The following is a 14,383-nucleotide window of genomic DNA, read 5'->3' as shown; positions in this document are numbered from 1 at the left end:
CCCTCCCTCTCTCTCCCTCTCTCCTCCCCCCTCTCTTTCCTTTTTCTCTCTCCCTCTCTCTCTGTCTCTCTGTCTCTGTCTCTCTCTGTGTGTCTCTCTGTCTCTCTCTTTCTGTTTCTCCTCTCTCTGTCTCTCCTCTGTGTCTCTGTATCTGTGTCTCTGTCTCTGTCTCTGTCTCTCTCTTTCTCTCTCCCTCCCTCCCTCCCTCTCTCAATCTCTCCCATTTCCCTTCCCCTCTCCCCTCCTTCTGTTCCTCTCCCTCTTCCATCCCTTCCTCTTCTTTTTTTTTTTCTTCTTCCTCTTCCTCCTCCTCTACCTCTTCCTCTTTCTCCTCCCCATACTCATTTTATGTATTTTTAAATGTAAAACACTTCCGAGTCTGCCTTGGGTTATCGATCATCCCAGCAGAGTAAGGTCAGTCAGAAACAGAGAGGGGAGGGTCATTGGGTCCCTACCGATTTACATGCCCACTGGCTGCCAACCCCTGGGCCGGGTCCTCAGGATGCACAGACAGAAGTTACTGAGACAAGGACGGGGGGGGGGGGGCAGAGGACCGATGCTTGGTTGATCTCGTTTTGCTGACCCCTTAGACGATGTGACCCTCCATGAGCGTCTACACCCCAGATTCCAGAACACCTTCCTGTCTGTTTCGGTGAAGGGAGTTTCGACACCAGGGATTTCTTCTCATTTATGAAATTTCAAGTGGAGGAACAATATTTTCATTCTTTTTCAGACAGAAAAGAGGGGTTTTATTTCTTTAAAAGCAAGAGGGCAGGAAAGCCAACAATCACCTGGGCCCGGAAGACATGGGTAGGTGGCAACGTGCCCCAGTGGAAAGAGGGCCCATCTGGATAAGAAGAGGCAAGATAAGGGAACACATCTTCCCCGTGGTCCTTTGCTGTAACAAAGTGTTCTCAGATGAATGATCTCATCCAACCCTCACCCACCACCGACATAACTAAGCCCATTTTATGTGGAAAAAAATAGAAGAGCCTAGACCTTGAGGAGCTTCCCAGTTAAGGACCCCATTTCCTGAGTCTCCGTTCCACGCAAGCCCCCTCCTTCCCGCTCCCAAAAGAGTTTTCTTCGGATCCCCTAGAAATCGTTCTGCCGACGGCCCCTCATAGGTTACGTGATGATTAATTGATTGTCACAGCTCCAGTTCCCCAATATTGGGAGAAGCTGCACTGGCGGCTCTCATGCTTTCTCCTAATGAAAATGCCCCAATTCCCCCCTTTCTTTAACTGCCATCTCTCTTCAGGAGGAGAACAATGGCACGCAATGACGCCGTAGCTTTCCCAAGATCCCGCTCTTGGATGCCACTGGCCACTTGTCATTATCGTGGACAGCCATTATTTAGAGAACAAGGAAAAAGGGGGCCCTTCATCCCCCCATCCAGAATTGTGGTGGGGAGAGAACCCAGCTCCTCTTGGTCCGCACCGAGGGCCGGCTTTCACTGCTGCTGGAGGACCCCCGAGAAGGGGCTTTGGCCGGATTTGGCTCCGGGGCCACAGAGGGTCCTCCCTCGGGTTCGGCCCCCGCCTCCGTCTGGCTGCGGGGAGAAGCCCACGTACCTTATCGCGCTGGCAGACAAGTGGCCGTAGGAGCCGCTGGCCGAGGAACTGCTGCGGGAATTGTTGAGGATGGTGACCAGGGAGTTGGGTGACGTCCTTATCATGGTCTGAAGGTCAAAGCTATGGTCGGACAGCGGGGAGATGGACAGCGTCCGTTTCCGGCTCGGTCTCGTGGACAGTCTGGGGCTGGGGAATCTGGTACCTGTTACATAAACAGAACCAGGCCCGGTTACCTCCGATTGTACCAAGCCCCTGCTTATCCATTACCCCTGGGCCTGCTGGGAAAATAAAAGAAACACACACACACACACACACGGCAACAACAGGCCTTGACAACCTCCACTCTCCGGATCTGTGATCTACTGGCTACAATTGAGGAAATTAGGGAGAAATATTTATCTTGCACTAGCTTACCTCAGGGGAGCGCTGTTTATTAATGTGCAAACAAAGTGATGAATTGCTAAACAAAAGGGAAAGACTTTTATGTGTTATCCCGCCCATTGCTGGTGATTTATGGATCTGACGGCTCCTTAGACATTCACATCATTAATTCGCCTGAGCAACAAGACGGAGGCTCAGAAGAGAGTCCCAACAGACTTAAGCCCCCCCATCTCCAGGAGAGAAACTGAAAGAAAACATGAGATTTCCATCAATGAGCCGCGTCTGCCCGAGTTCCCCATTGATCTTACCTGATCCAGGTGATACCTGAAGGGAGAAGAAAGCTCTCGATGAGACATTTGTTTTTCCAAAAGGAAAAGTAGCTTCCCATGACTGCAGGAGGCACAAGATGCATTGGAAAATTTGACTTTCATTTTTACCCAGAGAACTCCAGAGCAGGTGGATGAAAAGGGAGGAGAATGGACAGGGGGGGCCCATTTACCTTCCTAACTGAGCCCTGGCTCGGCCCTTCAGACCAGTGGAAAAAGAAGGCACTCAGAACCTGCCATGCTAATAATGGTCATCAGACACTCCAGCAGTTACCCTGAGAGCCTGGGGGTTCAAGGGGGCACGAGGTGGCCAGAATCAAGCCCTTTTTAATGGAGGTTAATGAATTAAAAGCCACCATGTTGCCTTTCCCCCACCTCATCCTAGCCCACCCTTCAGCCCTAGTTTTAAAAACACCAGCTCCTGGGCTTCTCCGTTTTAAATCTGCTTTGAATTGGCAGACATGCCTGCTGACTTAACAGTGTCATTTCCGATGGAACATTTTTATTACTCAACCATGGAAGGGAAACTTAATGAAAATGCCCGATGACCATTTCACCCTGTAAGAGGCAAAGCAAACATGACTGGTCTTAAGTGGAAATGGAAGACTTTTCTTTCCCAGCATGGTGATTTATCAGCTGACAGTGTGTGTACGTAGCCCTGAATTTGTGGAAATCTGGTCTTAATGTAAGCCCCCGAGTTATCCTTCAGTGATCAAATCAAGGGGATAGAAGGCTGAGCCACTGGGACCCACAGCTCTTTATTAGCAGGACCGCTGCTCCTCGACACTGGGTCACCTCCGGAAGCTCCGAGGGGCTCATTTCTCAGAGAGAATCTCCAGATGAGAAACTGCATCTCTTAAAAATTGTTTTAAAACGCACAGCCACACATGGAACAAAATAATGATAATCTCACAGTTGAATGGGTTTGCCGCTTCCAATGTGGAAAATCAAAGTTAATTTTGTCAATTTTTCTAAATCTTTGCAACTTATTCCAATCTTTGCTTTCTTATATTTTAGAGATCTGCGCGCCAGTCCTTTCATTCGTTCCACTGTGAATGGCAATCACCAGTACCCTAGTATATTAAGGAAAGGAACCCAAGGGGCTGGGGCTGGTGGCCCTACCTGCCCCCAAACTGCACCCTCCGGTTGTCGCTTACCCTCCTATGATTTTTCTATCACAACCTTTCGCTCTGAAGACATTTACTGACATTAAATTACAACTGAAAAATGGGGGGCTGTATAAGGTAAATCCAAAGTGTGGTTTGCTCAAGTCAGACAGAGCAACCCCTCTCCTCTCTACATGGTTCTCATTAGATATATCTGATTCTGAGATCCTTTGGGGTCCCAGAAACTAAATGGTCCCACAACCATTCTGACCTGCTGCCAGCATCATCCCCCTGGTTATCAGGAAGACCCAAAACACCAAAAGCTCTAAGCCATGGGAAGGAGCACAATGTTTTCTGGGTCAGAGGGATTCTGTTTTTTACCACTGTTTAAATCACTATGCCTCACAGGAAAAAGCAACTGAATTAAAAATGCCTGAGAACTGATGATTGGTGACCCCCCCCTTGAAATTCTGTGGTTTTCCCAAGTTAGAGAAATAACCCATTTTTTAAAGATTGCTTTTCCTCTGAACTAGAAAATGGGATACAAATGGTCCTGTTTTACCCAACTCAAAACTCAGTATTGATGGTTTTAAAGATGGTAGAGAGAGACTTCCCTTCGAGTCCTTTTCACGTAGTGCCCACTCCCTATGGAAATGGCAGAAGGTATGGGAGTGGGTGCTTTGAGATCCTTGCTTAAAAGCCACTGCAGAATTAGAACTGGCTCTCCCATTTATATGGCGTGACAGCTATACCCAACAGCCTCGCTTGGCAGCCATCAGACTCTCTGAAATGAGCATGGGGGCACCATTATTGTTCCAAAGAGACATCTTCATTTTGGCTTCACGTTAATTGTTTTGTTTCTCTGGTGTAATCTAAAATTCTGACAAAGAATAGAAGGGCTTATTTCTCTGTGATGAATGATAGGACATTGAGATTCCTACTTAATGACAATCAATTTTCCCGAGGACTCCAGGAAGTTAGGAGAGTTTTAATTAATTTTTACAAAGTAAAAGGGTGACTTCAGCCTTTATTTACATCAAAGGGGCCTTAGTCTGACTGAACACATTCTCATCAAATGCAGAAGGTAATGCGGACTGACCTCCCAGCACCCATTCTTATTTTAATTCTCTATTTACTGTTTTAAAATAACTAATTTGCATAATAACGCTGCACTGGGTTTTTTTGGCTTCAAAGCTGGAACAATGTCTAATTGAAATGTGTTTATGATGAATCTGAAATATAAGACACACACACACACACACACACACACACACACAGAGCACATTCACCCTCTCCCATCCCTCCCAACAGCAGGTAATGATGACAAATCAGATTGGGGGAAAACAAGAGGATGGCCCACAAAAGCATGTGTAGGGAGGGACAAATGCTTAAGGGCACAGAAGAAGAAAGTCTGGCCCTGGAAGCTTCATGTCCTGCCAGGTCGGCAAGCCGATGAATCCTCCATGAACTTAAGGCAAAAGCTCAAAGCCTGATCCAACTGGGAGATCCGAAAAGTCCCTTGTGGCCTCGGGAGCAGAGTCCACAAATAAAGGGAAAGCTGAGTTCAGATCCTGATTTTGAGATGTGCTAGTTGTGCGGCCTTGGACAAGTCACTAGGTTTTGCACTGAGGATGGGCTACTCATCTCTCTCCTGATAACAATCAGGACGATTGCCCAGAACTGCTGTGAGGTCTGAGAGAAGTAACCCTTGCAAAGAGCTTTATTCATCTTCACTGTGAAAAGGGAAGCTAATATTCTACATTATCATACTAATGCTGGTGGGGGCAAAAGCAGCCTGAACTCCCTTTTCTTTATGCGGTTTATATCTACCTCTGCCCCTTGGATGGAGAGCTGGGGCTGAGGTAGGAAGATGGGAGGAGACACTAGCTGGGTGACCAGGGGCAAGACACTTTCCCTCAATCTGCCTGCTTCTCTCAACTGGATTATGCAGGTGTTACTATAGTAGCACCTACTGCCCCAAGATGTAGTGAGGAGCAAATGAGAGATTTGTGAAAGGCTTACAGGCACATAGTAGGTGCTTAATCAATGCTTGTTCTCCCTTCCCTCATTGAACTGTGAACTCCTTGGGACAAGGGGTTGTTTTGCTTTGAGTCTTTTTATTCCTAATGCCCCGCGCAGAGCAGGGCGCACAGTAGGTGCTTCTCTGTGGACTGACAGTTTTTTGTCCATTTTCAGGAAGGTCAATATTAAGTCAATGTCCTTTTGTTCAAATCCCATTTTAATGTTCATTTCATTTGACTGTCTCCCTTTTGAAGGGCTTCTTTTATGCTTCCTACAAGTTTCAACAGTAATGGAATGGTTTGGCTTTTAAGGCTTTTCTCAACTTCCCTATTCTTGCTGATGCTGCTTCCACCCTCCCCATGGCCAGATCTCACCCATTTCTCACCAACCTCTCCCTCGGCTACACCTGCCCATGACTCTCAACTCCCATGCCCAGGCCTCTAATTCATCTCTCTCCCGGATGACGTAAGTCTACCGGCTTGTCTCTGTGATGCACGTGGACAAATGCTCTTGACCCTCTTGCTCACGCCTTTCAGTGGCTTCCCCTTCCAACTCCTTGGCTGGGTACTTCAGGCTTTCCACAATCTGCAAGAGGGATGACCTAGTTCCCTATTTCTAGCCCCAACTCCTATAAAATAGGTTATGTTTTAGCCAAGCTGAACTAACCACCGCTCCTCTCTTTTGTCCTGGTTCTTGCCTCTACGTTCATGTAGACTCTCCCCCTGAATCACCTTTCTGATCCCTTCTGAAGTCCCTTTCCTTAAAAACTTCACCCCAGAGTCACGTTCTCTATGAAATGCTCCATGACCTCCTTCCCCCACTGCCTGGAAAGGATTTTTCTCTTCTCTCATGTTCCTGGAGCCCAACGCCCTGATATCTCCTTTGCCTTGACTACGGTCTATCTCATCTCTCTCCTGATGAACTGTTAACTCCTACAGGGCAGACATCATTGTTCTTTCATCTTAGTATCTAAAGGACCAACTAAAAGGCTTTATTGACAACAGAATATACATAAGAAGCAGGAACTAGAATAATTATTTTATAAAATTGTTCATCCATTCAAAATACTCAATGACTTTTTAATGTATTGCACTGAATCATGGTGGTTGAGAATTAAGCATGTCTGAAAAGACATGGAGCAGCCAATGGATCACACCATCCTTTCTTCTTTGACCATTAAGGGGACACGGCTACTCTCCTGGTCACTTTTTGGTCAACAACTTTTCTCTTGATTCAGGCTGTGGCTGACTACTGATGGTCCCCTTGCACACAAGGCCATAACAACTCCATTGCTCAGCGTAGCTGCTCAGCATTCAGAGATGCTCAGTGAAATGCAGGAATTAGGAGGAGCCGGTGGATCCTCTTCTCTTCCAATTCCAGCACTTTGGCAGGTATCCATGGTCTGACTCATCATTTTAGGTACTTTCTCCCTTAGACCAAGGGATTAGCATTAAAAATAAACTTCAGATGACTCAACCAGACTTTTCTTTGAGTCTTCATGTACCTGCTAGCTTTTATGGTAAAGCACAGAGGCAACAATGACAATGTAGAGATTTCCAGGAGGGAAAGTTCAAACGGAAAACATAAACATAAATATGTGCAATGAAAATGGCATCTCTTCTGTCGCATGAATAAGCCCTGGCCCCATCCCTCCCCCAAACCATTGGACTTACTATCCATGGCATGAAGGTACTCCATGTGAATGGCCCCAGCTCCGGTAGCTGCTGCAGAAGGAATGATGTCTGCGTACGGACTGCGCTGGCCCGCCAACAGGGCCATCTGATGGTGATAATACTCGGCGGGGCTGACACCCGCATGTGGGGCTGGAAGAGAGCAAGATATTGTGTGTGATTATTCATCAAGAGTCAAGAAAATCATCCATCTCAAGACCATCCTATTAGACCACATCAACAATCTCTCCTGTGTCCCAGCCTAGTAAAGCCTTTTTCCTTCACACACCTCTGCCATGACGTGCCGATTTCTGTACCCACCCTGGACTAAAGAATAACAGCACACTGATGCTCAGCACCGTAAATCAAGTGTTTGCTAAGTGAATCCAGAGTAAATATGAACAAGAACAAACTCCTTTTTTAAGAAATTAAAACAGATGAGAATATAGTGATGCTATTAAGCAGGTTCAGTCCAGAGCATCATTTGGATTTGGATGAGGATTGTATTGAAGACACTATTTGTTGTTAGTGTTGAATTGAATTTACTCTTTTTGACCCCATTTGGGGTAGCCTTGACTGAGATACTGGATAATTAGCCATTTCTTTCTCCAGTTCATTTCACAGTTGAGGAAACTGAGGCAAAAAGTGCTTGCTCAGGCTCACACAGCTAGAGTGAGAGTACAAATTGTACAAAGAGTACAAGAGTGTACAAATTCCAGTTCTAGCACTTTATCTACTGTGCCATTTAGCTGTCCAGAACTATTTGTTACATGAATCTAAAAACAAATAAACTAAATAAATAAACTAAAAACAAACTAAAGAAATAAACTAAAAATAAACTAAAGAAATAAACTAAAAACAAATAAACAAAAAGCTTGATTCTTTTCAATACAAGAAAAAAAGTAAGCTTATTGAGAGTAGGGGCCATGCCTTAATATCTGCAGCATCAGCACAATGCCTGGGACATAGCGAGAACTTAACTTTGTTTATGAACTGATTGAAAACTATGGAAAATTTAGACTTTGTGAATGTTGGTTGTTTTCCATTCATGCAGGTTATTAATGTAAGAAGATATGGTCATTCCCTATAGGGCATTTCTTTGAATTATGTCACAAAAAATCATCCGACCAGCACACAGCTCCATTCGTGATCTCACGTTCCATGAGAAGATGCTTATGTCTGTAGATATTTCCATCCCAAATGTTCATGTGGGATATTTGTGCCCGGTCTTTGCTAGAGCCTTGCAAGCCCATATTAGTCTGATCAGACACAGTGTCCCTTGACCCCGACATCGGGATGTGATTTTGGTCCTCTCTGAGCACAAAGAGCAGACAACAACATATGTACATAACACGTGTATGTGTATTATATACACAGAATATGTCTGCATTACATGTAGTTGTAGAGAGCTCAAACTCTTGAGTCGATGCACTGAGGTCGGACAGCTGGGCACTTAAGGCTAATTACCGATTGGACAAAACTCTATAAGTACATGCTTGGAAAATGGCCCTTCCCACTACTTTGTGCTGGCTCAATGATTGGTGTATACAGAGAATTGTAGGAGGGCCTAAGGGGTGGAGTAAGACTAGCCAGGATCATGGAGATTCTGCTTCCATCCAATTCTATCCTAGCTCTAAGACCAAGAATAAAGACCAAGACCATTTGCTTATCCTGACTCAGCTGATTCTAAGGCATCCAGGGAGCTAATGCGGTCATCACATGTATTTATATGTAAATTTTACTTTTCCGCAAATGCAAAGGAAACACCTCCCGTTTCCATAACTCCCATATGGCCTCCCATAATTAACAAAACTTTTCACATACAACAACACCACGGACGTGCTATTTCACAAAAGAACAGCAAACCAGACAGGAGGATCTCTATTTTACAACTGCCCCGGAGTAAACGGGGATGGAAATCTGCACACTCTCTCCCTCAAGTGTGAAGATCAAGTGGAACAAGATCCAGAAAGTTTTGGCAGATACAGAGTACCGCAGGGATATAAATTCATATTTCAGCCTATCTCTGCTGCCCTTCTAGAAGGAATTAAGGGTTAGGCTCGCCCATCTCTTTGTCTCTGTCTCTACTTTGGGCCAAAATACACAATATGAAGGGGGGAAAGGGGGAAAGGTTTCCCATGAAGAGCTGTCAAAAATAAACATTCATCAAGTGCTTATAGTGAGCCAGATCCCATGCTAATTAGTGCTTCAAAATCAGAGCAAAAACAGCCCTGCCCTCATCGAGCTTAGCTCCTTGGGGAGGATACAGTATTTTTGCTAGCATGTCAACGTGAAGCCTCAGAATGATAATCACAAGACCAGAATAAGTGGTTTTTATCCAGCTTTGGGGAAATGCTGTGGTTTCGTGTCAGAGGACGACCAGTGGAGAGTCACCAAAAAATGTTCCCCAATTATGGACTCTGTTCTCAGGCAATTCTCCTTCTTTGATCTGAAATTAAAGTGCCCGGAAAGGATGAGAGAAAACCAAAAGGAGGAAATTCAAACAAAATAACCCCCAGCCCAAAAAGCCCCCTCGGTTTAGCCTTTGCGGAGAATTCCATTCGTGTCTGAGAGGAACACAATCAGCTCCAGCCTTCTCTAACAAGCAAGAACATATGTTTGCCAAAGAAGGATGAAGTAGCTCATTATCTCAAGCCACTGGTTTGAAAGTTTCTTCCCGCAGTAGACAACCAGAGTATCTTTCCAGACACACTTAAAATACTTCCTGAGCTTTCTGACATAAGTGTCTGGGTTAACTAACAATAACACTGGCTGCCTGGCCTGGAAGAAACCCACAGCAACCCCATAAAGGCCCGCGGGGAGGACACAATAGATAAACGGCATTTTGTGCGAGTGGAGATGGCCACTGGAACAGAGCCCCGACAAAACGGCGATTTTCCTCACAATAGTCAGGTTGTTGGGATTTTAAAGTCTGGGGTGGATGTGAGAGTAAAAACCTGGAAAGTTTTCAAGTGGGGGAGAAAAATCCACTTGCACCTGGATCCCTGTGGACCCAGTTGCCTGACAAGAATATACATTTGCTCGTTGTATGTGCTTGCACTGGGCTAAGTTCTTAGAGTGCAAAAGTGCGGTCTCTGCATTCAGAGGTCCCCATCCTAGTGGAGGGGCAACCGAGCACATATGTGAATGTGTCACATAGAGTGTCAAAGAGAAGCCATCTCAGAGGAAGGGAAATGGAAGACTGAGAGTCATGTTTGAGCCATAGCAAGAAGCCTGTGGTTACTGAGCTGGGGAGTCCATGGAAAGAAGCAGAGTTTAAAAAGATAATCTATGGGGGGGCTTTCATTGCTGGCCTGGGGAGTCCATGGAAAGAGGCAAAGTTAAATTTGGGGGCTTTCAAAGCCAAAGAGAGCAGTTCCTATTGGATTCTGGAAGTGACTTGGGAGTAATATATAAAAATTAGTTATAATATTAAACATTTTTATAAGATTAGATGGATCTAAAGATTAGGTGAGGGCAGTGATAAAGGCTGAATCAGGATGACAGAGGAGGCATCTCTTGGAGGAGAGGGGATGGAATGGGATAGAGTCACTGGTGTGCATGGAGGGTCAGCCTTGGCGAGGTAAAGAGCGAATTTTGGAGGTGTGACAGGGCTGAGGTAGAAGGCAGGCAATAATCTGGGGGATGTGAGAGGAGGAGAAGGAAAGGGGGGGTTCCCTAATTCTGCCTGCATTTTCCATGCATGGAAACCAAGCTTCAGGGTGCCTTCCTTACATTGTTCTCGTTCCAACAGCCCAATGAGGAGAGCACTCTTGGGGCGACTGTTTTACAAATGGAGAAATCCAGGCTCAGATGACTCGCTCACAGATGTATGTGCAGTCACTGTCAGAGGGGAGACAAACCTAAGCCTGGAGTGTTCTCCGCTATCTCAGAGGATCACTGCCCCCCTTTAGCTGGGTTTTCTCACCTCCCAAAGCTCCGATTTGGTCCATTCCTCCCTACCTAATTTAGGGGTTTTCTATGAGCCCCAACTCCCAGAAGAAGAGCTGGGCCTTGAGCTAGGAGGGTCCAAGAGCCCAGGGGTTTTAGCCAGGGTCTCATTGGTAGATTTCAGTGGGTCTGTGAACCCCGGGTGGGGAAAAAATAAGCTTCTCTTTTTACCAACCTCCAACTGAAAGCTAAGGTTTCTTTTTAGGATTCTGAGGTTTGACTGGATCCCCAAAAGAACTGATTATACAATAAAAGGTTACACATCTCTGATCTGAGGTCAGCCCCTCACTTTTTGGGGGGATTTTTTGCGGAGGCAGTTGGGGTTAAGTGACTTGGCCAGGGTCACACAGCCAGTAAGTGTTAAGTGTCTGAGGCCAGATTTGAACTCAGGTCCTCCCGACTTCAAGGCTGGTGCTCTATCCACTGCACCACCGAGCTGCCCCAGTCACCCCCTTATGTTACAGACAGGAGGACCAAGGCCCAAAAAGACTAAATAATTTGCCTATATTCACACAGCTGTTAAGGGTCAAAGGGAGAACCTGAACCCGGGGCTTCTGAATGCCAGGTCTGGGCTTCCCTTTCCTATGGTACCTGGCGATACCCAGCTTGCTAATCTCCAGGGGCTTCCATGAGACTTAGATAATACATGTGAGACTGAGAAAAAGAAGCCATCCTAATTTTATTATTTATTAGCTGACTGCCTGGGAGGCAGGGAAGCAGCCAAGCTTGGCCATCAAAGTGCTGCTATACAATTAAATCCATTTCATTCCTACCCTGTATAATTAAAGCAGGGGAAGGGCAAACAGGACCATGATTTACACCGAGCTGGAGGCAAAACCCACCAAATCTGGAAGTGCTGCGGTTTCCCCAGCCCCAGTCCTAACTTCCCTTCAGCTACTCTGTCTCCCCTCCTATTGTTTGTGGATGTCATCGTGATCCGAGCTTCCTTTCCTGGAGTTTCCAGCTTCTCTTCCGCCATTCTCCCAGTTAACCATGGGAAAAGCAGGGCAGGAATCTCACTCTCTCCTTCCGGACCGTCCCCCTGGGGAGCGAGGAAGCCGGCGCAGGGGCCGCGTGTCGAGGAAGCCGGGAGGAGGCCCTCGGTGGGAACGCTGAAGGACCCTGGAGAACACATTGTCTCCCGGCGACTGCAGCCCAACACACAGCAGCCACCAGCCGGAGGAGGCAGGGGGATTCCCTTATTGGGAAGAAAATGACCCAGAGGATTCTGCTCCATCCTCATCCCCGCCTGGGCCATATTTTCAGGGCTCCATCTCTCCAGGCAAAGAGTTTGTGGGCACAGAACCTCTGTCCCCACCCCGTGGCCCATTCTCCAAAAAGCCGGGCTGCCCCTGGGAGAAACGTGAGAATGCGAACTGTGGCTGCCCTGGGGTCTCTAAGTGTCCCCTGCATTGGGAAGTCCTGGCGGGGAGCGGGCTTGGACTTCCGGGGATGCTATCCTACTTTCCTATGATCGCTGCCATAGCGTCTCGTGGACCATCTCTTAGATATTCTCTTAGAAAAAAGTTAATTGCTAAATGACACTGAAGAGCTGCCTCTAGTTGAATGGCCTCAGGAAGCCCCCTGGCTGGGACTCGGACCCTTCGGGGCCTCCTTACACTGAGGGAGACTCAGCCAGAGGAAGAGTGAGCCTTGGGGGGGACACACATGTGAGAGCAGTGAAGAAGCATTTGTTAAGGAAGAGCCCAGCAAGTCCCGGGCACGCCGCTGACCAAGGGGGACAGAAAATAAAAGAGAAGGGGACACAAAGGAGTTTACGAGATAATCGGCAGCAGCGACAGGTACCAGATGGGGCGCACAAAAGTGTTCCACTGGATTTTTCCAGGGTGGCAGGAGAGCTGGGGGTGGGGATCAAGGAAGGTCTCTCGGGGGCATGGCGCTGGGATTTGAAGGATTTTGCTTTGCAGGATCCATTTCTCCAGTCCCCCATCTGGATGGTCGTGAGAAGAGGGCATTCTGGGAACAGGAGACACACGGTGCAAAGGCCTGGGGCCAGGGGTAGATGGGATGCAAGAGATGGGGCCGTGAAATGCTTCTTGGGCCAAAGAAAGAAGCTCCTCTTTGATCTTAGAGATAATCAGAGGCCTGGAGTTCAATCAATTTGGCAGAGACAGATAAACCTGAGCTTGAGGCGAATCACTTTGGAATCTGGGTGGAGAACAGAACAGAGAATGGGGACAGAGAGCCAAGGCCCTGGGCTTTACAGGCAGGATTAGAATCCGGGTCCCCAGGTGCGCTGTCCAGCACTTGACCTACTATGTGCTGCTCTGAACCCCATCGGAATTTTTATGATTCCAGGAGCCACTTCCATTTACTGCCCAACAAGAACACAGGACGTTCTGATGTGATGTGAATGAGAGCAGAACTTCCCACAGTGCCTGGCACACAGTAGGTGCACAGTAAATGCTTCCTGATTGTTTGATGGCGGAGAAACACATTTTGATTTTTTAAATAGGTCTTATTCTCTATTAAAGAAACACAAACACATCCTTGAAATATGCAAGGATCAAGAGAAGGGGGGAAAAGCCAACCCCTGCCCTGCTCTCTGGGCAGAGTTAGTCTCAAATAATTCATTGAGTTTCTTATGTCAAAGGTCAAATGATGTGAGAAAGGAGAGAAAGAGGGAAGGAGAGGAGGAAGAAAAGAGAGGAACAGAGGGATGGAGAAGGGAAGGAGAAAGGGGGGAAAGAAGGAAAGAGAGAAGTAGAGGGATGGAGAAGGGAGAAAAGAAGGGAAGAAGAAAGGGAGGGAAGAAAGGAAAGAGAAGAAGAGGGATGAAGAAGGAAGAAAAAAGGGAAGAAGAAAGGGAGGGAAGAAAGGAAAGAGAAGAAGAGGGATGAAGAAGGGAGAAAAGAAGGGAGGGAGGGAAGGAAAGAGAGAATTAGAGAAATGGGAGAAGGGAGAAAAGAAGGGAAAGAGAAAGGGAGGGAAGAAAGGAAAGAAGAAGGGAGAAAAGAAGGGAGGGAAGGAAGAAAAGAGGAGTAGAAGGATGGAAATTGGAAGGAGAAAAGGAGGGAAAGAAGGAAAAGGAGAAGTAGAAGGATAGAGAAGGGAGAAAAGAAGGGAGGGAAGGAAGGAAAGAGAGAATTAAAGAGAGGGAGAAGGGAGAAAAGAAGGGAAAGAGGAAGGGAGGGAGGGAGGAGGAACATTTACCTATTAAGTGTGTACATCAGGTACTATACTAAGCACTGGGAATACAAGCAACAAACAAAAAAAGACGGTCCTTACCCTCAAGGAGCTCACATTGTAATGGGGAGGATGAACATAAAAAGGCCCCAGAGAAGCCCACAGGTCAGTGCAAGGAGACCACACACCAATCTCCTTGTGGGTCA

General features: G+C 46.7%; 1 protein-coding gene across 1 annotated transcript in view; it reads right to left on the bottom strand.

Annotated features, from left to right (window-relative positions):
- The window catches only part of GLI3 (GLI family zinc finger 3), a 247,667-nt gene that overhangs the window by 61,399 nt on the left and 171,885 nt on the right, over positions 1 to 14,383 (bottom strand). The window contains exons 6-7 of the mRNA XM_003762657.2: positions 7,083 to 7,232; positions 1,575 to 1,776 (exon numbers count right to left, since the gene is read on the bottom strand). Of these exons, the coding sequence (XP_003762705.2) occupies positions 1,575 to 1,776; positions 7,083 to 7,232 (352 nt within the window). The remainder of the gene's footprint in view (positions 1 to 1,574; positions 1,777 to 7,082; positions 7,233 to 14,383) is intronic.

This window comes from Sarcophilus harrisii, chromosome 1, assembly GCF_902635505.1.
Source record: "Sarcophilus harrisii chromosome 1, mSarHar1.11, whole genome shotgun sequence".
NCBI lineage: Eukaryota > Metazoa > Chordata > Mammalia > Dasyuromorphia > Dasyuridae > Sarcophilus > Sarcophilus harrisii.
Note: the sequence above shows the minus strand (reverse complement) of the source record. Positions and strands in the feature narration are given on the sequence as shown.